This window comes from Dama dama, chromosome 18 (assembly GCF_033118175.1).
Source record: "Dama dama isolate Ldn47 chromosome 18, ASM3311817v1, whole genome shotgun sequence".
Classification (NCBI taxonomy): domain Eukaryota; kingdom Metazoa; phylum Chordata; class Mammalia; order Artiodactyla; family Cervidae; genus Dama; species Dama dama.
Window position 1 is genome coordinate 29796757 of NC_083698.1, and position 27349 is coordinate 29824105.

The 27349-nt window shown below is 33.1% G+C and overlaps 1 protein-coding gene across 2 annotated transcripts in view; it reads right to left on the minus strand.

Annotated features, from left to right (window-relative positions):
- Positions 1-1932: 1932 nt before the first annotated feature.
- Positions 1933-27349, minus strand: part of HYCC1 (hyccin PI4KA lipid kinase complex subunit 1) — an 87549-nt gene continuing 62132 nt past the window's right edge. The window contains exons 8-12 of one of the 2 annotated variants that reach the window (XM_061165059.1): positions 25671-25787; positions 22634-22721; positions 22004-22163; positions 7568-7863; positions 6634-6771 (exon numbers count right to left, since the gene is read on the minus strand). In XM_061165059.1, the coding sequence (XP_061021042.1) occupies positions 7595-7863; positions 22004-22163; positions 22634-22721; positions 25671-25787 (634 nt within the window). In that variant the 3' untranslated portion in view covers positions 6634-6771; positions 7568-7594. Of the gene's footprint in view, positions 6772-7567; positions 7864-22003; positions 22164-22633; positions 22722-25670; positions 25788-27349 lie in introns of both variants that reach the window. The other variant, XM_061165058.1, reaches the window with a different exon arrangement.

The following is a 27349-nucleotide window of genomic DNA, read 5'->3' on the forward strand; positions in this document are numbered from 1 at the left end:
GGTTCAGCACAAGGTCTCAGAATCTCTATTTTTAGAAGCACCGTTTTTTCCCTGATGCAGGCTACCACGAGATCACACTTAGAGAAATAAGTATTTTCTCCCCACATACCAGCAAACGCACATGTGCTGTATATATGCACATGTATGTATGTATAAATACATATATATCCATATTAAATGTTTTACACAAGTCTTATAAAAATGAAATTGTTCTATGACATGTTTTTTTTTCAGGGAACATTATAATTAAATAACCTTTCTGAATCATCACCTACAAACCTGCATTTTTTTCCACAGCTGCATCATTTTCCACTATAGGTATGTATGCACCATAATTTATCCAGCCCTCTATTAATGGTTATTTAGACTGCTGCTTTTTTTTTGTATTACAAGCAATGCTGCAACGAATATCTTTGCACATTTATACTAAAATTTCCAAAAAATATAGAGAGTGGAATAAACACAGAAGAGTAGGGTTGCTAGCTCAGAAGACGTATGCACTTTAAAGTTTGATAGATCCTGCTGAGTTGCTCATTAATTTAGTTGTACCAATTTAAGTCCTGCCAATGGACTTAAATTTCCCAACACCTATACCAATACTAGTTTCAATCTTTTAAATCCTTATCCGACAGATAAAAAAATAAACCAAATCTTAATGTATATTTTACCATGTTTTTAATATCTGACTGACTAGGATTCAGTTTACCATTGAATGGAACACAATTACCTAAAGTTCTACAAAAAGTATCATAATTTATTTTTAGAAAACTTTTATTTTCACCTTAAAACTTAACTGTCACTTATGGAATGAATGAATATCAAATATATAATGCAGTATCACTTAGTATCCTCTTTTACCAGGTGATGGAGAAAAAAAATGAGAGTCACAAGACCTAGCTAGCTTTCCACCCAGCAGCTCTGTGACTTTGGGCAAGTCTTCTGCCCTTTTGAGAGCTTCCGTTTCCTCTTTTTAAAATGGGGATTCTAATCATTTTATAGGACTGTTTTGAAGGTTAAATGAGATCACAATTTTAGTTAAAAATATTAGCTGTTACTGCTACCACAGTAACAACACAAGGGAAATTACCAAGTGACTAGAATTATCTGTCAAAGCCTTTCTTAATAATTATGCTGGCATTACAAATTCTATGAAGTGAGTCAACTATTTATGGGGATTGTTAAAAGTCACTAGAGGAGTTTCTCTTCCATAGGGCTAACATGTGATTTACAAAAATCACTTCTCTTGTTCTCTGTGAGGGCTCCTCTAATAGTAGTTTAGGAAATATTTCCAAAATTACTCAGTTCCTTAGATGAAGTGGAATTATCCAAATATATAATCAACTATACAACAGGATTTGTTTTTCAAGTTTCTAAGAGAGTTTTGTTTCTAAGCACACACAGTAATCCTCTTCAAGGTAATGTCATGGAGATTTCCTAGAGTCAGTAAATGGAATTTTAAAATTTTACTGCAATATAATACATTGGGGAGCTTATCCTTGATTCTTTCCCAGCACTAACATCAACCTAACTCACACATTCATTTAGTGTTATCAATATCTACAATGCACCAAGTCCTATCCAAGAGGCATATAATCTCTGCATTCAAGAGATAAAGACTCATACAACAGATGAAAGGGCAAAGCATTGTTATCTAAAGTTGCCTGTACTCTTGGTATGACAAATGTCAGTGGTGCATGACTCATGGAGTTCATCTTCTTTTTGATGAATACTAATGAATTTGTCACACATCTTATCCATAGGCCATGTAAAACATAAAGCCAAGAATGAAATGTCATTGTCCTATGGCTTACTCCCAAAAGCTCTCAATGACTCAACTCACCTAAGTTTTCCTTCTTTAATTTCTTCCTCCACATCATGACTTTTGCAAAATTTTATGATGGTTTTTTAATGAGTAAAGTGATCTGGAAAAAATATTTTTTCTGTTTTTATTTCAATAAAACAGGCAGCACTGTTGTAAAAAGTATTATATATGGAGAACAATTACACAAATATACAAAACGTCAAAAAACTAAACTCCAGTTTATTTCCATAACCTTAAAAAGGTAGGGAGCACATAAAAATATCCAAAGTCATAATTTATTCTTTAGGAATGTAAACTCTAGGAATACAATTAGAAACAAATATATTTACTATGAAAAGATTAGTATCACTATGTAATTAGAAGTAAAGATTAGAGGTACACAACAGTATGTGAAACAAGATCTTGGGTTTACTAGTAGAAACTTTATATCAAGACATTAATACTCTAGAACTCTACTATTAAAAAATACAAAAGCATCTTCTAAAATGTTCACTGCTAGTCTCTTAAGATATGCACAAGTTACAAAATACAGAAGACAACATACTTATATTCTCTGATGAAGAATTTATCAATATTAAATATAAATGTGAATAACTCAAAGCATTATATATAATTTTACTAGGCAATTAATCTAAAAGTATAAATTCATGCTAATCAAAGGACTAGAGAGTTAATTTTTTCATCCAAAGATTGGGAAGACACTATTAATACACTAATTTTTATCTACAATGCTTAAGTACTCATCAAATTATTCTTTTTAAATGGCTTTTCAAAAAAATTTTTTTCAGTTACATTATTTAACATACATATTTTCTTGATGTGCTTCCCTTTAATAAAGTGTAGACTTACAGTGCCTATAGACTCAAATGTTAAATAGCCTTATTTTAAATATTTGCTGAAAATTAAGTCTGAGTGTATTTTTCTTTATAATTTAAATGTAAAGGTTTCAACACTTTCATTTTATTCTTCCAAACAGGCAAAATCCCCTGAAAATGGGATCATTTTTATCTATTTTGGTTTAAAATTTTTATTTCCCTTTATTTCAACTCTTTTGTCTTTAAATGAATAATTTTTGCTAAGCAGTTACTTCATAATTGAAGAGAACAATGAAATATTGCTTTTTCAAAACCACTGAAATCATTTAAGGACCGAAAATTTCTACTCTTTAAATCTACAGAGTTGCCTTTAAAAGCTCCATGGTGGTATAACAAGGGATTCCAGGGTGCTCACCTGCCCTAGGACACTCCCTTTAAGTCTTTGTTTCTCTCTCCACTTGGATTCCAAAAGGCAAAATCTGGCATCCAGCTTCACTAGAATATCCTAGGTAGTTGGGTATTTGAAGAGTGAGAGGTTGGGTAATTCCAAGAATCTTTCAGAGGTTTAAAATGTGGAATGGGACTACAGGGTCTACTCAGATCCTCTGAGCTATGGGGTACAAGGCCCCAGTTTTGTGCTGAATCCTTCTTGCAATAAAAGATATTACTCTGAATATATAGAGGTGTGTGACCAAATGGTCACATCAGCATCTTCAGAAGAAAATGACCTACAAAAGCCACCCCAACTTTCAAATTTGGAAAAATAAGTGGGACAAGAATAGTAGAGACAATCACAATTGTTACAATAAGTTAGCATTACCCAGTATTTATAATTGCTATAAAAATTTTCAAATGTATAATCCTTATTTGAAATAGCATCAAAGATACTACAAAAGAATTTTCTTGTTAACACAACTCCACATAATTCCAGGTTCCAGAAAATCAACTGGTGCAAATTACTTGGAGCAAAAATTCAGAACCATTCCTTTGGGTAATCCTTCAGGGTTTTTAAAAGAATAAACACATGCAGATTTGCTGTGCACTGTATAAAAGGGTGGTACCCCTTTCATACTTAAAACTGTAGAGCTCTGATTCCATTTTTAGTTATAAAAAAATACAAAATATTAACCATTTTTACTGTAAAAACAAATGAGATTCATTAAAGATTTAGAATTAGGGGACATAAGTGAGTTGACACTGTAAAAAATTAATTAGCTGTTAAAAACAGTGAGGATTATAGTATCCAACATATTTGATCTAGGGTTGTGAGACCACTGAGAATTCTAAATATTAGCTAAGTGATTTGTTTGCACTTTGATACTGTCTTAAACTTTAATGTGCATAATAATCATTTGAGATCTTATTAAAAGACAGGTTATGATTCAGTAGATCTAAGGTGGCTCTGAAATTCTGCCAGGTGACGCCAATGCTCCTTACTGCTCCTCAGACCACAATGATCTAGAATAATACCAAAATGAGGTTCCATCACAACAGCTGAACATTAAAACCTGATCTCTTTTTGTATGCTGGCTAATGTGTCCTCAAACTAATGTTTCCCAAAAACCATCTACAACATTTCCTAAGCACCTTAACTTGCTTCCAATGCCAATCTTTTAAATTAGTTCTTAAGACTCTTAAAGACTATTAAGATTGTTAGCAGCTATGCTTAGGAAAAATTCTTTGTTAAAGAACTACAAAAAGACAATAGGAAATTCACAGTGATTGTACACAGGATTTAAATTGAACACAGGATTCTTAGTACATTAATACTTTGTCAACTTTCACTGTCCAGTTGACTTGCCTTTTTTTTTTTAAGCTATAATGTATGCCAATAGATCTTATTTCATTTCTACCAGTGGAACTAAAAATATCAAGTTCATTTATGTTAAAAACCACATTTTATTCAGGATTACTCAATGAAAACTAGTTAATGATTTTTGAAAAATTAGATTTAAAACAACAGCCAAAGTAGTTACAGTCAAAACTGCATTCATAATGTAAATTTTTTAGCAGTCTTCAAGACATACAACTTTTTCACATATTTGAGCTCTGCATAAACAGGTACAAGATGAAAACTAGCATTTTCTCTGTGTGGCCACAGCTAAGGACTCTGAATAAGGAAAACACTGTGTACTAACCACTGAAAAGGGGACAGCTCCCTAGGCCTTCCTCCCCAGTCAACTTACTGTGTCATTCTCAACCCTGCTTTTTTCTCTCTTACCCTAGATTATTACTAAGCACTTGCTTTAAAAGGAACCTCACCATAGCTGAAATTACCACCACTAGCAGATACCAAATTTTTACATCCATTTGGAAGTCACATGATCCTCTATAGCTACATGCACGTTTGTTCAGCTTCTGTTAAATTAGCTTTCTATTTTTATTTTTTTTGGCTGGGGGCAACTCCACTGATTATTCTTCATATCTTAACAAGAACATTTAAAATAGGCCTGTTCACAAAACAAGAAACACATTCAATACTTTTCATATTTAAAAATTTAAATTTAAGAACACAAACATAAATAACCTAAATTAGTTAATATATAAATGTCTTTTGTCCATATTTCACTATTTTTATTTTCTTTCAATGATATTTAATAGATGAAAAATTTACCTAATTTCCTTCATTTGTAGACAAACCATTCAACATGGTGAACACTGGTATCTTTAGAGCTGAGGTACAAAATTTACAGTGAAGTCTTCAATGATGTGTGCTCTGAATTACGGGAATCCAAACTAAGCAGTATTTCCGAAGTCCAACAGCAGAGTAAGCCAGCTTTATGGCCTATTACATCTTAGGAACTGAAAAGGATTTTCACCTGCTAAATCCAGATCAAACACTTCAAAACAACACATCTACTTGCAACCTGACTTTTGATATAAAATGTTCCAAATAAACGACGGCAACCCCTCTTCCCATTCTGTGGAATCATATAATATTTTAGGGTACTGAGTTAAGAGGCATTTTCCAGTGCTTTATGTAAACTGTTCTACTAATCTTCAAGACGATCTGGCTACAAACATTTTTATCAGGCACTTTTCATACGTGTCATTTTTGTTTTCTCACATGCCTGTTTTTCAGAGTGGCTTGCTAAATAGCCGGCTGTAGAATTCCTGGAGTTGTACCTAGACTCATCCTTGAAAAAACGGTTTCCATACACGGATTCCCTTTACATTGAAGGCCAAACATATATAGCTACCAAAATAGGAGTTATTAAAGAAAAAGATTCACAACCTTACAGGAGATGTAACCAATCTGATCACACAACCTGTCAAAATGTACTATCACAATGTCAATCTTAGGGCAACAGAAACAAGATTAAAAAAAAAAAAAAGACTCAAGCCAAGGGGAAAAAATATAACCCAAGAAATAGCAAAACCATATTTCAACTTACTACAACCTAGACATTATTCCCTTCATAAAGTCAAGGTAGCCATCAGAATTTAAGACATCAGGGCTCCCATTAGGAGCAGGGATGAACGACGACCCTGGGAACTTGCATGAAGAAGCCAAGTTGTATTTCCAGATTAACTGCTTACGTGAGGAAACCCTTACAAACTAATCTGTGGACAAAGTAATGCTAATACTAGGAGGTCTCTGCTGACCTGCTTGATGCTTCACTGGAAGTTCAGTCCTTTCAGAAGTGTATATCAGCTTTTCTTCTTGGAGACTACAAGCAGAAAACCTATTGGCATCTGTCCCAGCCCCACAGCCGACAGCAGATGACGGGTTATGCAGGGCCGAGACCCCACTGACTTGTTCAAAGGATTTACTGAAAACACTGGTGGCAGTCTTAGCCAAACCATGACTACAAGGTTTAGGCAGAGACTGGCTGGTTGTCAGTGTAAGTCTCTTCAAGGAGAGAAGCTCAAGATTCTCACTTTGGGCTCTCTGCGTTTGTTTCCGAACAAAGTGATCTTTGCAAGACTCCCCTGTAGTTTCTTTCTCTTTTCCTCCAGTTTTGTTTCCTCCTGACCGTCTCTGAGTCTTTCCTGTACTTGTCTTGTTACTACAATTTTGACTAATGTTTGATAAACCCGACTGGCTGGTACTAGAGGCAGCCCTGGAATAAAATCCCTCGTCAACTTCGGATATATCCATCAGTTCTTCTTGACCTGTTAATTCTGTATCTCCTAAACAAAGAAATAACAAGGATTAATTAACATTAAACATTTTAAGTAATTCTTTTTTTCATGATTAGTACCAAATCAAATATACTTTAATAAATTTTAGAACAATTTTAGCATAATATGTAAAGCAATAGACTACTGACCAAAATCAAAGGATAAATCAAAACATTGTATAAAATGTCAACAATAGTTTATCATTAAAATTAGAATAATTTAGAGTAAATTAAATAAAAAAGCATGCCCCACACCCCATTGTGTTTTTAGAAAAGTGTTCTTACTTTTCATGCAAGAGATCAGAGACAAGTAGAAAAATACCACACAGTAAAACTAGGGGGTAAACTCTCCCCTAGTAGCAAAGCAGTGTAAAGTCAAAGATCATACCAAGGAACTTAAAAAAAAATATTATTAAAGTATTTTAAAGATTTTTTTTTAAGGTTGCACTCCACATTCTAGATTTTCTTACTAAAAGAAAAATATATAGACCATAAATATCATAACCACAAACTTGTTAAAATTCTTTATATATTATTTTCCATATCAAAGATGGCAAAAATACAAGGATAAAAAAGTAATTTTAGATCTCAAAACACAAGCAGTAAATTATTCTGGAAACCATTTTCTGCCTCATTTTCCTAACAATTTACTCAGAGACAGTAGATATGACCATTCCAAAGAGCATTAAGTCATTGAGAAACTGTAGCACACAATTCATGCATTTTGATTAGATGACATGCAAAATTTTTGTGGCTGTGCAACAGTTGCTTAAAACATGCAGCAGTGACCCTTTGCCATGAGATACCTTGGAGTGCAGCTATAAAGTGCTCTGCTAAAACTGCACTCTGCCAGGTGAGTTTATTCCATCCTCCATCATTTTTCTTACAGATTTTTGCCTCCTGATCTCTGGCAAGCCTTTGCTCTCAGTTCTAGGATCTGTGGCTGTCTCCTGTACACCCTGTATATGCTGGGCATCAATCTCTCCTAGTGTTCTGCCTTTTTCCCCATTCCCGGTTCTCTCTCCGGCCACATTTGTGACACTAATCTCAGGAATGACAAGGATGCCCAATTCAGTAGTATCATTACTGTTGTCAGGTTGCTCTAGAATTGAAGATGATAAGACAAAATGATGGCTGAAAACAAAACAAAACAAAAATGCAAAACAAGAAAAGCAAACGATCCACAACAAAAACTGGATGACTGAATGTTAGGTATTAAGCCAAATATATGCCCTGATGGAATTCCCATAATTTACAATACTCTGACAGTACTGGAGAAACAGGGTCATGTTCTTTAATTTCAAATGACAATGAAAAAACTCAGAACATCATTTTATGTTCTGTATTTTTTCATACACATATTTGACATGGACTGTGAAACAAATTTTTTTATAACTTAAAATAGAATTTTTACTATTTTTAAGATAATACTGTGACCATTTGAACTTATGTCAAGCCTTAGGCAAGTTTTCAAGGATTTACAGCCAAAACTAGTTCCTTCCTGTCAACATGAGGAACCCAAGCCATTTAGGAATTCTTCTTGCATAATTATTTTTAATTAGATTACACTAAGTCTGCCTTAATGAACCATGACGTTGGAAAAATGGTTATTCACTTATATCACGGTTAGTACTATAGGTATGGTTTTTGTTTCACACACCAATCATCTTGTATATTAGTAAATATTAATGCAGCTGTGATATAATTAAACAGTCTATTCCCTCAGACATACTAATTCCATAAATTTAGGCTCACTTGTAACAATTCATTACTAAACTGGAAATAAATAAAAATGGATTTGGAAAATCAAAGTGGCTTGTTGGTCCCTTATTCTGAAAATGGTAATTTGTAATTAAAACAATGAAACTCCTAAATAGTTAAAACTTGTAGACATTGTTTTGTGTCTCAAATCACAAAGCCATGGTTCATTTAAAGTTGTCAGGGAAATATCTGTAACAGATGGAAAAAAATAACATGAATATATCTACCATGGGCTGGTAACGAAAGTTAAAGTTCAAAACAACATAAGACTATGTAAAACAGTATGCAGTCTTTAAAGATGTAGAACACAAATCTGAGTGAGTGATGTTACCCAACACTTTCAAATATTTTTTTTTTTTTTCAAATATTTTTCATGATAGAACATCAAGCTCTACTGAATGGAGCTACAGCATGTGAAACAATAATAGGCAGAAGAATGGAGGCCAGAGACACATATTCCCACGGGTCACCACTTTGCTGAGCATCTTGAAGAACTACTGATGCCTGGCTCTCACCCTCAACATTCTGATTTAAATAGTAAGAGCTATGACCTGGGCATTAGGATTTTATAAATTTCCCACATGACCAATGTGTGGCAAATTCTGAAAGATGGATGCCCTTCGTACTCCGTTACCGAGCAGCAACATGCACCTCCAAAGGTCTTCAAAGCTTCATGTTGCCCTGGGCTGGTAGGTCAATATGTTGGCATATTAATTTTTCAATTACCTAGTGCTTCATGAACTTTTGACTGCATATACCCTAAATGAAATCCTTTCCTAGACTGGCCAAAGGATATTGGTGAGGTATTAGTGTTTAATACACTGCTGCTTCACCTTCCCTAACAGAATTCCTAAACAAGCCCATTCACCATTGCTAATAGCTGTCTTCAAAGCGAGGGCAAGTAAAATCTAACCGAAGTAAATGCCAGAGGCCACTGCAACTGAGAGTAAAATCAGCATGGCACTTGGTCACTTGGGTGAAACCAAGACTTGTCCATTTTCGTTGTAGAAGCAGTTTCACAGAAGATCTATTGACAGGATCATTAGTCCAAAATAATTATAAATTGCTTTGTTATCCAAATTTTAACAAAGCCAATGATTACTAAAATTTAACAAAACTTTAAAAGATAAGCATAAATGGCCTAACAGAATAGAAAACAATGCTACCACACTGATTGGCACTTAATAGTTTTCTTGAAAGCGTTCACATGTATTATTCAATTATATTCTCAAAACAATGTGTTGGTGTACCCCTGGAAGCAGGCAATTTGATTCCCATTTACAGACAAGGAAACTGAAGATCAGAAACAGTTACAACAACTACTGTTTGGGGGACCTAAATAGTAGAATCTTTTGTTGACATCAAAATGTCCATTCTAACATACCACAAATACTAACTCTTCAATTCATTAAAGTCAATTTGAGTTAAATCTTCTCTGACAGACATTTTTTAATTAAAAAAAAATCTTATGTGCCTAGATTCCTGGTCATTTCATAGAAAGCAAACAATTTACTTTGAATACACAGCAAGATCAAATAAATCTCTAAGAAAACCTAAATAAGTTAAAATCTTCAAGGTTAATTTATATTTTAAATTGGGTTAATTTTTTAAAATATATCAATGAAAATGCTGCTGCAACGGTGAAAATTTAGAATTTTGCAAGAAAAACTAGAAATGACAAGAATATTATATAAAATAGCACTAGGCAGTTGGATTACTAATCACATTTACTGGGGAAATGGTAAAGATCTACAGCCCAAGAAACAGTAACACTAATTTTTAAAAATCATCTAATTAAATGGCAAGTGGTAAATGACATATGTTCTTCCACAGGCAAAAATCTTTAATAAATTTATGTGTGCTTAGTCACACAGTCATGTCTAACTCTGCAGCCTCATGGACTGTAGCCTGCCAGGCTTCTCTGTCCTTGGAATTTTCCAGACAGGAATACTGGAAAATTTCCTACTCTAGGAGATCTCCCTGACCCAGGGATCGAAACCCATGTCTCTTGCATCTCCTGCACTGTTTGGCGGATTCTTTACCACTAGTGTCACCTGGGAAACCCCAATTTATGTATATTATCACTCAAAAATGGTAAAAACCACAAAATTTCTAAACTGTTTATTAAATTCACAGAAAGAAAACCTGGAAATAAAAGAAGTATATTTCTCAGGAAAATTACAGGATAAAGAAAGATAATTAGAAAAAAACCAAACATCTGTTACATGATCTTTCTCTTATTTCTCCAACTTCTTCCCTATATAATTGTGACCCACCCCTCCTACACACAACTACTTACTGGTTTTCTTATTCCCTAGGCCTGGAACGCTCTTCCCCACATAGCTACATAGTTCACCTTCTTACTTCCTTCAGGTCTTTTTTCAAAACTTTCCTTCTCAATGAAATCTCCCCTGATCATCCCATCAAGCTTCAATATTACCCATGTTTCATATACTGTCTTTCCTACTTTGTTTCTTTTCCTTCTCAGCGCTTCATCACCTTCCAACCTACAATTATTTATTTACCGTATCTACCAGATGTAAGCTCCAAGAGGTCAGGGATTCTTGTTTGGTCACTGCTGTATACCTCATTCCTAGGAAAGTACCTTGCATTAAGTAAGTGCCCAATAATATTTGTTTGATAAGTTGAACGAGTCTCCAGTTATGCGATGAAATTATTATTAGAATAAAGGTGTGGTGGTGGTGGTTTAGTCACTAAGTCGTGTCTGACTCTTGCGACCTCATGGACTGTAGCCCGCCAAGCTCCTCTGTCCATGGGATCTCCAGGCAAGAAACCAGCTGGAGTGGGTTGCCATTTCCTTCTCCAGGGGATCTTCCTAACCCAGGGATCGAATCCACACCCACATCTCCTACACTGCAGGCAGATTCTTTACCACTGAGCCACTAGGGAAGCCCTAAATAAAGTTGAAAGAACACAGAAAAGACATGAGAAACGTAAGCTGAGAATGTGTTACTTGACTTGATAAAACAAAAAAATAACACACAGCTTAAAAGAATTTTTAGATGCAAAGAAAAACACAGGCTCTTTGTTTTAGAAAAGTGCTGTATCTGCCTCTAAATGTAGGTTTAGTAAAATGATTGTTCACATCAGAAAGAGTTATTTTTAAGTCTATAGTTTTAAGTCTACCCAGAAGATAACATAGTTAAGAATTTCTCTTTTTTGAAAAAGACGATAAAAGAGATGTTTTAAGGGAATACAAATGCATAAGAAAACAGAATCTGCTTAAAAGCCCAGATTAAAAATTTTATGTAAAATGTGTCATGATTGTTCTATACCTATAAAAAACAATACTTATATTTGACTTCAAATAATTCAAAAAGTTCAAAAAACATCCAAATAAAAACTTCTCAGAGAATATTTTATTTGTATAACCTCTATAAATAGGTCACCTTCTCTCCATATACAGAAATGAGGAGAGTTAAGGGCATTGTTTCTCCCTACAAAATGTCTTCTGGCTTTGAGAGGAAAAAAAAAGGTAAAACAAATTGCAAATATCATTAAAGCTGATTATGAAAAGTTGTGATATCTCTCATATATAGTTTTAGAATCTCAAATATCTATTCTATTATGTTGCTCATGAAACTCTTCATTTGAGCTTAAGCTTTTATTTTTTTTCACAGTTGCCCTTTTTACTGAAAGTGATAATTTAAATAAATGAACTATTTATTATTCACAGAATTTACACAAATCTATACTCAGACCGATTCGCAAGTCTAAAGGAATCTGGAAAAAAAAAAAAAAAGAATCTGGTTATGCCCTAAGGCACTTGCAAATTTATTTGCAAAATCAATCAAAATCTGTACCTCAAATATCTGTATCATACAATTATTAACATCAATAAAGACAAGTATTTTAGAGTAGACCCCAGAAGAACGTTATACACATTCTGTTATAAGATATATTTTAAAAGTCATAAAATACCTGAACAATTTCATACTATCATGTCAGTTTAAAGTTTAAAATGTATTCTATTCAATGGAAGACAAATGTTTTCTATATTCATTAAGCTATTCATTGCAGTGTTATCTATAATAGCAAAAAGTTAGAAACAAATTATTTAGCATATTAAGGAAACGGTTAAGTAAATGATGGAATATCAGCTCAATGTAATATTATGTAGCCATTAAAAAATGGACTCACTAGGAGAACTTGGGAAAATATTTGACAAGCCTAACTGAACAAAAGCAAAACATAAAAAATAATTTAAATAGAGTATAACTATGAAAAATACATATACATATGGAAAAAAAACTGCAAAATGTTAATTTTTTGAGTACCAGGATTATAACTGAATGTTCCTCTACCCAGTTTACTATTATGTTATTGCACTGTTTTTCAAGGAAAAAAGAAACTGCTCAGTCTACAGTATAAACTTATCATTTATTCACTCATTCATGCATTCAACTATTTACTGAGCCCCTATTTTGTACCAGACACTGTTTTAGACTTTGGGGATACAATGGCCAACCAGACAGAGACACTGACCTTACAAATGGGAATTAAGCAAACAAGAGAATTTTAGATAGTGGAAAATACAGTGAAGACAAGAATAATGGAAAAGAGTAAACAGGGTAGTAAAGAAGAACGTCTACTTCAGATGGATAGTCTGAGAAGACCTTTTTGAGGAAGGGATATTTGAGCTGAGATCTGAATGATAAAAAGCACTGGCTACACAATAATCTTGGTGCTAGCAGTAAAAAACCTGTCTGCCAACACAGGAGACGTAAGAGATGCAGGTTCGATCCCTGGATCGGGAGGATTCCCTGAAGGAGGGCATGGCAACCCATTCCAGTATTCAATTTGCCTGGAGAATCGCAAGGACAGAGGAGCCTGGCGGGCTATAGTCCATAGGGTGGCAGAGTCAGATACAACCGAAGAGACTTAGCACGCACACAACAATCTGGAGGAAGAGAGTTTAAGCTGACTCTTTTTAAAATCTTCAAAGCTCAGCTCAAACGTCCCCAATTGGTCCTACAAAGCCCCCAAGGTAGAAATGTCTTAGAGGGTTGAAAGGTTAGAAGGAAAGGTGAGAGTGGTCTGCAAGTGAGGTCACAGTGGTAGATAAGGCGTCACTAGGGCCACCTATGCCGTAATGTTAGAGCTTAAACTTTGTTCTGACTGCAGTAGATAGCCATTGACAAGTATAGAGATAAATTACTTGGGTACTCTATTAGTAATCTTTATCAAAGAAGTCACATTTTACACAAAATGTTATGCCCAAAGTGTGTCCTGGTTTAGAAAAAACAGCAATGTAAAAATCCATAGCCTGGGCCAGTAATTTGCAAGGCAGATTAGAAGAAAGGAGCACTGACAGAGAACCACAGAATAAGGTCCTGGCAGTTAAGAAGGTGCTGCACTCTGAACAAGGACGTGAATGAAGACTGAGGTTTAGTCATCTTAGTCCTGAAGCCAGAAGAACTTCCAGGTAAGAGAAGAGCAGCCTGGGTTACACAGAAAAACACAGTCTCAACCACAACAATTTATTTATGGACACACTGGTTAGGAAATACTACCCAATTCCTTAAGTAAAGAACAGTCAAATCTTTAACTTGTTTTTATAATTCTCCTTATTGAGGTTTTTAAATCACTCTCAGTGAGGTGATTCAATCACTCTCAGTAACTTCTTCTGTAATCTTTACTAAGTCTCAAGTATTAAAAAAAAAAATCTCTTGTGAGAAATGCAATACTGCTGCTGGATCAGGTGAATCCTTCATGATTAAAGTTCCTCATAACCAGACAGGCCAAAAACAGATAAGGAATATCTACTACAAAACTACCCATAAAAGCTAATTTCTTCCTCCATGTACATTGTGTAACAAATGCTACTTAAAAGGTGGGGGGAAGAGGTACAGCTCAATAATAAATAACAAAATAAAAAATAAGTTCTTCAACTACGAGAAGAATTATATAAGGCCTCCTTAGTAAAAAAATATAGAACATAATCATTTATTTACAAACAACCGTTTCTGTCTCATAAAACCAATAATTTTAAATACTCTGCTTCTCTGTATAGAAAATTATTTTACTTTATTTTATCTAGAAATAAATTAAGATTTTTTGTTTTCATCTAAAGTTGGCCAGGATTCTAAGACTACTATCTTTCTCTTTAAGTCTAATTTCACATATGTCAATTGTATTTCAGTTCTCTGGTTAATATGTCCTTTTTCCTTGTGTCATCTAATATTTCCTAATATGTTACTTTGTCTTCCATGAATAAAAGGCCAATATAAAAAATGTCGGTTAAAATTCATGCAATGCTGTTTGGTCAGAAGGAAATGCTTATTTTTGGTCCAAATGTTTTATCATCTATATCAGGAAAGGAAAGTTTGCTCCTCAAATAGCATTTTAGAATCTAAAAATAATGGAGTTTCTCAAAATGATTTCTTTTCTAAATTTCTTTAGTAAGTATAAGAAACTTTAAAAATAAAAACATAAGTATTATAAATATCTAACTGCAAATGCAGAATTCCAATAGCCAATTCTTTAAAGTTTGCTACTTTTTAATTTAAAATTACCATTTCTGCATTTTTCAAAATGCTTTTATAATTATTGGCAAATTTGTTTTCCCCCAAATGATTTACTCATAAAATCATAAAATCTGATTCACAAAATAAATGTTTCATTCCAAGATTTATGGCATTTACCTTCTGCACTATCTAGAAAGATCAGCTTAAATGTTTTAAATAATTTTTAAAGATCTTTAACTAAAGTGAAAGTGAAAGTAAAGTTGCTCAGTCATGTCCGATTCTTTGCGACCCCACGGACCATAGCCTACCAGGTTCCTCCGTCCATGGGATTTTCCAAAGCATACCTTTTATAATTATTCAGATTTGTTCATTAGAAAGTTATTACTACCCTATTTTATCAATATATTATATAATAGAAATTTATTAACATTTTAAAAATCAATAACCAGGTTTTAAAAATAACTGGTTTTAAATAAACTATTTTCCAACATGAACTGCATCTTTTCTATTGTTCCATTTCTTTTCTCATCTAATAAGTTAGTACTAAACCGCTGAGCAAATTGAAATCAATCACATTTTTTGGTCATTTAAAAAAACATAATCACAGGTTATCTTTGAATTCTGTCATAATAATTTAAACTCATTTATATACCTTAACATCCTTTAAACAGAAACTTAATGCTGGAAACACAATAAAGCAGCTGTAACAACATGAAACTTCACTTTCTTTAGATCCAATCTATGTGAACTGTATTGTGCTTCATTTTTCACATAAACATTCCATACAATTGACTAAATACTCTAAAATTCTCAGGGTACTGATTTGATATTACTAAGAAGACTTAAAAACATATATAATTCTTTCAAGTTTTTTTGATATGGACCATTTTTAAAGTCTTTATTGAATTTGTTTCAATAGCTTCTGTTTTATGTTTTGGAGGATTTCTTTTGGCCACAAGGCATTTGCGATCTTAGCTCCCTGAACAGGGCTTGAACCTGCAGCCCCTGCATTGGAAGGTGAAGTCTTATCTACTGGACCACCAGGGAAGTCCCTCAATTCTTTTTAACTATCTAAAGCTTTGTACTCTTGGATCTCCTAAGTCAAAATAATGAAATTCAATATTATAAAAATAAATCATTTAACATGTGCCAGGACCAAAAGTAGGGCAAAACTGAAAGAATCTAGACTATAAATATCACTTTTATTGTTATACCTACTTGTTGCAAACAGCTGTAATCATACATAAATGAGAATATAAGTTCAATTCATTCTATTTACATGTGAATTTGGAATGCAGACAGCAGGTATTAAAACAACATTCTAAAAAATCCTTACTGTAATGGTGATATATTTCTGTAATGGTGATATAAATGTCAGATAGTAGAGTTAGAGAGTACTAAACTTCAGGGTTGTAGAAATTTTAAAAATACCACTAAACTGATTATTACTATTGTATCACATATGTATCACACATTGTATCATGTATGTCTCACATATTTTTTGTCTGATATACTCAAACTCAACATGTTTGTCTCAAATTGAGGAAAGTCAATGAAAGAGTTAATCACAGGATCATTTAAATAGCAAGCTTGCTAATAAAAGCTTATCAAGAATACTATTGTTCAGTTAATAAAATGAAGCAAACAGTTTTTAATTAATAAACAATCAGGCTTTATGTAGTGTTTTAAAACATACCAAAATGCTTTTCACTGACTTGTCTCACTTATCTCACAAATGCACTAGCGGAAAAATGGTAGGAAGTAATAAAAAATTAGGGTTTCACTAGATAAGACTTTAGCAGATAACAAGCTGGTAAAAATTATAAGTACACATTATTTGCAACTATAACTTAGGGGACTTCTATGGAATGGGTATTTCAATACCATTTTAAAAGAAAGGAGGAAAGTTGACTGCATTGTTCTAAGTATAGATAATTTGAAAAAGTGGAAGAGTGAGTCATAATGGTGGTGGTGGTGGTGGGGAAACAGACAAAAAAAAAAAGAAATTAAATTTGCTCTGCAAGAGAAGGAATGGAAAAGTGAAAGGAAATAAATAAGTATAGATTGTGGAGAATTATTCAGGAATTTAAGAAATAGGACTCATAGCTGAAATGGTAGATAATGAAAAAAGCTTTAGAAGCAACATTTAAGAATAACTATAGAAAAGAAGCATTATTATAAAGAAATACCTTCTGCTTTTCTTTTAGCTCTGTTTTTTAAAAGTAATAAATATTTAAGAAAATAAAATTGCATTTTTATTATTAATTTTAAAAATTGATTATTTCACAGTTTTACCTTTATTACTGGAATTTTCATTTTGACTCTTATTATGGTCATAATCTACTCACATTCTTCTCTTACCTTACTTAGTGCTTTGAAAAATCTTTTTTCTATTATTATCATTCTCTAATTGCATTTTACTTTCAAATTATGACTTCTAAATAGCCCTCAATCTGTAAGTGGCTTGAAAATATAGGTTTAAAAAATATACACTAAATGAAATACAGTATGTTTGAAAGAATTAATAATATATATAAATAAAGCTATTAATTATGAAACTATGACCCTTGAAAGTCAAAAGCAGCAATTCTACATTATAATTTTAGTTTCTGAACATATATATTGACATGGAATTATAAATTCATTAAAACTTTCTCAAAAATTTATACACAGAATTTCAAAAGTCTGAAAACACAACATTAAGTTATGCCTCATCAGTACAATATCAAAGAAACTAAATGAAAAGTGGGGAAAATCAGGCAAAGACGCCAATGGTCAAACATGTCTCTCCAAAATAATACATCAGCAGAAACTAACTTTTCTTTAAAAATCATTCTCTTTAATCACTGTCTCATCAAAATTAGAATGACAGGGCCTTGCAACATCTCTCTTGCTTGGGGTGTTGACTGTTGGGAGGATAAAGAATGATAAAGGGTAGTGGTCAGAGGGTATCCAGGAACCCGTACTTTCCACTCAATTTTGTTGTGAACCTAAAACTGCTCTTGAAAAAATAAAGTCTATTAATAATAATAATAATTTAAAAATTGAACTTGCCAAAATATCTCTAGAAATTTGGGTTGTTATTTAACAATAATAAGGTCATGGCAAGGGATCTATGTTCTGAAATGTGTGGAAATGCTAAAGCTAAAGCAATTTTTTGTGTTCCAAAAGAATGCTTTCCATTAATATATAAATTATAGATAAATTCTTAACTTTAACAAAAGAATGGCAGATCTGGGAAGCTTCAGAGAATACTGAAATACATTCAAAAAGAGTTCAGAAAAAAATTTTTGAATGCAAATGACTAAAAGTATTCAAAATTAGTTTCATACTAAAATATGAATTGGTTTTGGCTGTAAAGATAGTTTTTTTTTTGTTGTTACAAATAAGAAAAAGAAAACATGTGATTAAGTGTTCCAATTTAATGTATTTGTTTGCATGTGCAATTTTTGGTGACTCAGCTATGCAAAAAAACAAATACATTTATATGGCTTAATTATCTATATTTCTTAATGAAATAGGGAGATGTAAAGAAAAAAAAGTCAAAAAAAACAAAACAAAATTCTGACTGACTGCTTCAGTAACCTTATTTACTCCTGCCCCTTTCCTCCCCAGCTAGGATGGAAAATGGAGAAATAAGAAGAAAGGCAATAAAGAAAGACATAAATATGGAAGCAACCTAAACAGCCATCCACAAATGAATAAATAATAAAAATGTGATAGGTTATTTATTCATAAAAAAGAAGGGACTCCTGTCATTTGCAACTATATGGATAGACCTTAAGGGCATTATGCTAAGAAATTAAGTCAGAGAGAGAAAGACAAATAACATGTGAGCTTCCTAATATGTGAAATCTAAAAAACAAACAAAAACTCTGAACTAGATACAGAGAACAGAGAACAGAGGTGGGAAATGGTAGTGGGTGAAATGGGTCAAAGTGATCAACAGATACAAACTTCAAGTTATAAAAACATAAATCATGGGATGTAATGTACAGCATGGTGATTATTCGTTAATAATAATACTGTATGGTGTATTTTAAAAGTTGCTTAGAGAGTAGATCTTAAAAATTCTCATTATGAGGGGGCAAAAAGGTAATTATGTGTGGAAATGCATATTAACTAGATTTACTTTACTGATCAGTTCACAATGTATTCATATATTGATGCCTGTCTATACACCTGAAACTAATGTTACATGTCAATTATATCTCATTTTTAAAATAAGAAGAAAAAGGGAAGAGATCCAAGAAAAGAAAAAAAAGAACAACTGCTTTCTTCTTTCCCAGCACTGGCAGTAACAAGGGAAGAAGCAAGGAGAAAAAAAAAGAATATTCCTTAACATTCATGTTTTATGTCCCTTCTCCTATCCCAACCCTCATCATCACTGAGTTCAAGTTGCATATTCCATGTTCCTACCATGTGATACAGTTCAGGGTCTGAGAAGAAATCCTTCCTTCTGGGAGGGTTGGTGTTGGAAGGGAATGATAAGAGAGATAGGTCGAACACAAAATGCATTTAGCGTTCCACCAAACAAAGAAACTGAATGTGTTTTCACATAGTCATAAACTAACCTTACATTCTACAGTGCTATGCTTTAGAAACATTATGAGAGTAAGTCTGTTGTGGATCACCCTGGAATCCACAAGCCCTTTAACATTGTTTCTGCAAAAATTAATGTATAAATTAAATTCATTTATAATTTATATATAATTCATATGTGAATATAATAAACATAATCTATATAAACACATTTAATTTAAAAATTCATTTACAAATTGAGAATTATCTAAATATTTACGAACTATAGTAAAGATACTTATCTTCCCCACAAGAAGCCAGTGTCAGCTAGAGCCAGAACAATGATAAGGTGTTCAGATAGGAATCAGGACCATGGTGATGGAAAACAGAAAAGCTTTCAGTTCAGCAAAACAATGAAAAATACTGCTCTAGGAAGGAAAGCCAAGATTGCTCTATAAAAGGAGAATGTAGTCTACCTGTGGAGATAAACAAGGATCTTGGCCTAGGAATATTTTAGAGTCCACTGGATAAAGAGAATTCACACTGCAGATGAATGGTCAAGACTAAGCTACATTCTGTTTCTGCTACATGCATCTGACTTGCTTTTCATAGTGCATTCTCTTCTAAATCCTCATCCTTGATTTTTTTATTATCATAAATAGGAGTTGCCCAAGTGCCAGAGTTTTGAAGGTTGAATAAATGTAGTGAGAAAGGCTGGAGCCTATGAGGCTGGAGCCTTAAGATACTGTGCCAACCCTTCAAGTGGTAGCCAAAATAAAATCTGGAAGATATGTAAAAATCTATACCAATACAGCATACTCAAGTAGTCTTTTCTTGTTTTGGTAATTTACTGCTATACAATATTTCTGCAAAATGGTTTCTATTTTATTGCTGGATACACATCTTATCTTGGTAAATGCATTTATGAACACATATCCAAACCTCCTCTTTCACATGTACATATATACAAATACAATTAAGCATTAAAATTTCAATATTTCACATTTTTAACTACAAGACCTATATTTTTCCCCCTAGTTCCCAATACGTCCACCTATATAGAAAGAAGCAACAGTGGAAAAGGAATTAAAATTCATTGCTGCATTTCCTGTAGTGGTAGTTTTTGAGCAATTATGGCCATAATGGACCCATACAATCTGATTCATCACCTCTGTGCCTATTTTCACCTATTAGTGCCCAAACAAAAAACTGACCTCTAGGGCAACATGGTGATATCTAATTAAATGACTTTCTGTCTGTAATCTAGTCAAACTGTAACATAAATTTCACTGAAGAAACTGATGTATGTTTAGTTTAGACCCTATATTTTAAACAATAGCATAATTTGCCTTGATAATGGCAAACATATTTCCACTTTTTTGTGCCTTCCTAAAGGACTTTCAGGAATTTATTACACCACTTTAAAAAAAGACAAGACTGAAAATGATCATTGGTTAAGTTGGAGAATACCATCATCTTTTTTTTTTGGACATACAGCCTTCTAGATTCCCTGCGAGGAACAATGGCAACTGCTATCAACTTTCTATTTCACAGTGAATCATCGCACTTTTGCATTTTCTCTATAGACATCATAGAGACAACTGGAACTATCAAATATACTAAAGGAGCTACCATTTTCATTGCAGTTTGTAGGAAGAAGAAAACAGAGAGTGGATTTTGTTTTACACCAATACATATGCTTGCTTGGGGCAAAGAAGCAGCTTTTTGTTTCCCATTCTGTGGTTAACTTCTAGAAAGGTGATAGTAGTCTTCTTACATAGATGTGCGCCCACTACAACAACTTCTAGGTAGGAGGAGGGTTATAAAAAGAACAAGAAATCAAATAAAAAATAAGGTATGAGAGAAAGTAGAGTGATGGAAAAAACTGAGAAGGTCATGGTAAGTAAAATTAACTTCCAGTAGAATTTTTAAAGAATAAAATGAAGCAATCAAGGAGGAATAATAAAACAAATAATCTTGCAAGAAAATTAACTTCCAGAATATAGAAATATCTAGAGTTGGATCAATACTATAGGATTCTTTACTAAGACTTTCAGAAGAAAATGTTTAAGTCCCTATATTATAGTTGTCCTATTCTTGTATGCAAGTATACCTGCTAAAGAGTTCAAAAATCAAGAACATTAAGGAATATTTGGAAGCAGTTGTGAATAGAAACACAAAATGTATTAATAATCGAAACATGTATTTCCTACTGTCCTATTGTGTTGAAATAAAATTTAAAGCCAATTCAACATTTAAATAAATTTTCATCCATATGTGTAACATAAGGGCTCTGTTTTCCTATTGACTGCCATTCATGGATAGTAAATGAAAAGCTAAAGGTGATCCAACAGCTCTTTATTCCATGCCACTATAATATTATTTACTAAATTTAGAAGTTACAGCACCTTAAGTATAAAGAAGGGGACAGCACTAACAATCCTCTAATCTGAAGAGTGTTTTGTTTCTTACCGTGTCTTTTCCACCTGTGACCTCTTATTGACATGCTGGTTACTGCATTTCTTGATATTCTAGAGGAAGTTGGTGTGATCTCAACTTGAATGCACCTTGTACCCTCCTTACTAGATCTCATGGCACCGTGAGGCAATGAAGCTTGTATTGCATTGGCAACCTAAGAAGGAAAAATATAGTTTAAGATTGTCATTGAATAGATGTATTATTACTCAGATAAAACAAGATGCTAAATTTTAACAGGTTTTTAAAAAGAATAATTCCTCCAAGATATATCATAAGATGATACATAAATCCTCTAAATTAAGAACAAAATTCACAGTTAAAAATATATGTGATGAAATTTAGAATTCCAAAATATTAAATTATATTTCCTAATGCTGATTAATAAATGCAGCTCTAGCATGTTAATGAGAACATTCTTACATATGAAAAGGACTATAAGGCTAAGAAGTTAGCTTAATGAAAATTTCAAATTATGTATACCTTTTTCAAGTATAAAAGTTTTCTATTACAACAGGAGCATGAATCACTGAGTATTAATAATATATTAATGCACTCCAAATGGCTTCTTAATTTATAGTTTTAAGCTGAGAAATTTTAATTTACATAAATAAGTGAGGCACCTACCAGCAATGGCTCTGGATATAATTCTAGCTGGGCTCTGTATATAATATCATCCAATGCTTTTTGAGCTAGATCCCATTCTCCATTGTAACTGTAAAATTAAGTACAATTATTTTAAATTAATTCTATATAAATTAAATAAGATATAATGAGAAACTGTTTATCTTTAATGAGGAAAATAATCGATCATATTAGCACACTTCTTAGCATTCTACCCTCATTAAAAATGTATTTTTAAATCTTTGAATTCCTTTCAATTATATCTGAAAGTCTATTAACAGAAAATTTTATAGATATGCATTTCTTCTCTAAAGAACATGTCTATTTATAAAACATGTACCCAAAAAGCTAGGCAATTTCAAAGCATTTTACTTTCAAAGCAAGTCAGAGCATAATAAATTATATACCTTGGAATAATGTTCAGAACACTTTATGGTCAAATTACTCTGTAACTCCCACAGTTTTTAATGAAAATCTACAACTACTGTGGCTTGCAGCATCCTAAGTAGTTATTTCTTTGCATTCACATAGTCAGTTAGAAGTGTATATGATATATGCTACACATAGCACAGAGATATTAGAGGAAAAAGTGTGTGTGGACTAACTTTCAAAGATATGGCCAAACCATTCCTAAAAATTGGCTCAATGATGGAATGGACAGAGAAATAATGGCTTTCTCATAAGACAACAAAATAAAGGAGTGTGAATTACATCAAGAGTACAAGTGAGGCCTAAAAAATGGAAAGAGCATTGCTCTCACCCTAAACACAAGATAAAGCCAAGTAATCTAAAAAATCATAACTTCTCACGAAAGCAACAAGGAGCTATGGTCACAGGGCAACCAAGTAGCCCAACACTCAACAGCAGTCAAGTGCCCTTGAGGAGACTCAGGCCACAATGCAGGTGGGTAAGAGAAATTCAGCTAAACTTTTCAACAAATTCCTAAAAGCCAAGTGTGGGCCAGACAAGAGTACAGACACTCTGGAAGTAGACAGAAGGGGATTCATACCCACTCATTAGCTCTTCTTCACAAGCCACATTTAGGCACTCATAAGAAAGGCTAAGCACAAAGCAGGGGACCAGAGAAAGCTGCTCTTGGCAGCGCAGGCCTGAAGGAAGAGTGGCCGCCACAGCCAAAAAGGCACCAAGGTCCAGCCAGACCCTTCCAGCAGAACAGAAGTTTAAAGCCTTTGGGGAAAGACCAGCAAACCATTTCACCCCGAGGGCAGAGGCAAAGACCAACTCTGGCTGTGAGGGGGAGAAAAAGAAAAAACCTCTACCTGCAGGGAAGAGTCAAGACCACTGAGGAACTCCTACCCTGATAAGCAAGGACACAGGGCCTGCTTAGAAATGAGACTAGACCAGAACAACAGAAAATACCACTTCCTCCTCCCCACCATCCCGAACCAGGCTAGTACATATCAGAAACATGCAACAGCACTCTACTGCTAGAGGAGAGGGAAGAACATGGAGAGAGACCCTCTCTGAGGTACAGACACACCGGGAAAGCTGAAAGCTGAGGATAGAGCAAGAATATTGAGGAGAAACTCTCCAGCTGTAAGTACCAGGTAACATAAAAGGAATCTGAAGTAGGTGGTGCAATATAGGTAACCATAGCAACAATGAAATCCAGTCCCAGCTCACTCCTCTCTATAATAACTCTACTAGTATACTAGAAAAGAGGCATATCCATCTCTAGGCATAAATAATATTTACCTCAATCTCTACTGTCCTACTCGTGAACAAAATGATGGTCAAATATTACAAAGCACACAAAAAGCAAAAGGCAAAACAACCCACTGTCAAGAGACAAAGAAAAACAGAACCAAATTCAAATGCTACAGTCACTGGGGAAAATAAAATAACTAAGATTAATATATTAAAGTCTCTAGTGGAAAAGAGGGGCAACATGCATGAATAGATGGATAGTTCAGCAGAGATAGGGACTATAAGAAAAAGCCAAATGAAAAGGCTAAAAATAAAGAATGCTCTCAGTGCGCTTATTAGTAGACTTAACACAGTCAAGGAAAGAATCAAGGAACATGAAGACAGATCAACAGAAATTACTCAATCAGAAACACAGCAAAAAAGAGAAAAAGCAAAATAGATCAGAACATCCAAGAGCTTTGGAGCAATATTACTGGTCTAACACGAGTCAACAAAATTTTTCTTAAAGGGTGAGATAATAAATGTTTTAGGTTCGTGGGGTCAGCTCTGTCACTGTAACACAAAAGCAGCCACAGACAATATATAAATGAATGTCACTGCATTTCAATAAAACTTTTTTTATTTTTTAAAGGGAGCAGATCAGATTTGGTCCAAAGATCATAAATTCTTCCTTCAGTTAAGAAGCTCATAATCAGGACTTCCCTGGCAGCCCAGTGGTTAAGACTCCATGCTTCCCCAATGCAGGGGATGTGGGTTGGATTCCTGGTCAGGGAACTAAGGTTCCATAAGCTGTGTGGTGTGGCCAAAAGGAAAAAAAAAAAGGGAAGAAGTTTATAATCTACTGGGGAAAATTAGGGTATCAAGTGAATATAATATATATAGTAAGAGAATTAGAAAGTAAAAGATCGGGTTCAAGGAAAAGTATTAACACCTAAAGCAACAAACAAGATATCATTGTTTTAGAAATTAGTAGTATATTCATAATAAACTTTGTGATGAAAGAGACTTTAAGATGTTTTTCAATAATTAAAATTTCTGGAAATGGAAAAAAGATACTCATTAGGGAAAAATGCTATTTGGAAATTACAGCAAAAAAATAAAAATAAGTAATGACAAAAGAAACTGTGAGTGTATTTACATATCAATAATTTTCATTCTGTCTTTCAATTAAAGATGACAAAGTGTTTTAGTTGGTTATATATTCTTTAGAATATTAAAAGATTTATTTTAAATAATAAAACTTATTAGGATATTGATTCATATTTTCACAAAAATATGTTATTATACTGCATTTATAATGCAGTAACAATAAAATAAGACTATAATTTTCCAAAGAGATCAAAGGTTAAGTTTGTATATGAAATAAACTTACAAGGCAAAATAAATTCCTGTTAACATTTGCACCATGAATCCTGAAGAAACTGGTACCCTGCTACTTATACCTTTATATTTTCTTACTTGTTGTCGAGGATATCCACAAACACAGATTCTAGAAAGACCAAAATAAATATATTTGCAAAATTAGTAAAAATACAGATAATATATTTTGTAACATCTGTAAGTTAACAATACACAAGGTATGCTCTCATTACAAACCAAATAGCAATGAAACAAGGAATCTTTCAAAACAGAACATTTGTCTGTAACATTTTCCTGAGTAAGTTAGACTGGAAAAATATGTAGAAAGCTAGAGGTATGTTAAAATATAATAAGTGAACCAGATTCTCAGAGTTAGTTCACTAATTCTGTTCAATCATTATCATTGATTGTATTATTAATGATTTTTGGTTATCATAAAAAACTTGAAACTCAGTGTTATTTAGCATGAATAGATCACAGTGATATGATCCTCTATTCCTGACAAAGTTCTTGACATAAACTGCAGGCTCCAAAAAAATATTCTAAAATTATACTCAAACTTCATACAGTACATTTAATAAATTTCAGACAGACTGAAAAATTTATTAAAATACCATAAATAAAAAATAAAATACTAGTCTTCACATGTCTAAACACGACACCAAAGGTAGAATCTTACAGACCAATAGATTTTACTAACATTTTTAAAAGAAACTATAAGAAGTATTAATCTTAGTAAAGAATACTTAAAGAGTATTTAGTTTAGTAAATACAAAGCCACTTCAAAGTCTAACCCTGGGGACCAATTATATATATCATTCAGAGAATAATATGAAATAAACATGTTTTGAAAGTCAATTTAAATGACAGGGAAAAAATTATAAACCCATGTATCCTATCCCATTTTATAACAAACAAGTAGGTGAAAGGCATATCACTGTAAAATAATCATATACAAGGACACAGAGTTTTCTATTTTCTTCTCTACATTTATATGTATTTTCTAAATTTTCTATGACCCACATGCACTGCTTTTAAATAAACACTAAGCTTCTATCTCTAATAAAATTGGAAACCAGTTGTTTTCTCATAATATGGTGTGACTGATACAACACAGCCCTCACTTTTTTTTTGCTTTATTATCTGATTTAATATTTACTTTATTATTCTTTCTTGAGATATAGCCATATTATTTTAAAGATATACCATAAAATGTTTGGATGTTTGTATATATGGCATAATGATCACATAATAAGTCTAGTTAACATCCATCACACACAGTTACAAATTTTTTCCTTGTGGTAAGAACTTTAAAGATTTATTTTCTTTGCAACTTTTAAATATGCAGTACAGTACTAACTGCAGTCACTATGATGTATATTACACCCCAGACTTACTCATTTCATAACTGGAAGTTTCTGCACTTCCACTCCCTTCACTCATTTTGCCCACCTCTCACCACCACCCACATCACCTCTTACCAGCACAACCTTCACTTAATATGGTACTAGAAAACAGCCTGTAATTTACCCCTCCATTCAATTACTACTTGGAACTTAATATTCCGTCTACTCAATGAACCTAAGCCTTCACTTAAACATGTCCGGGTATGCCACAGACAATTCCAAAAAATATCCCCTTGAGGATATCATTTATTCAAAGCAACTTTAAAGAATAAATATAAACTCATTC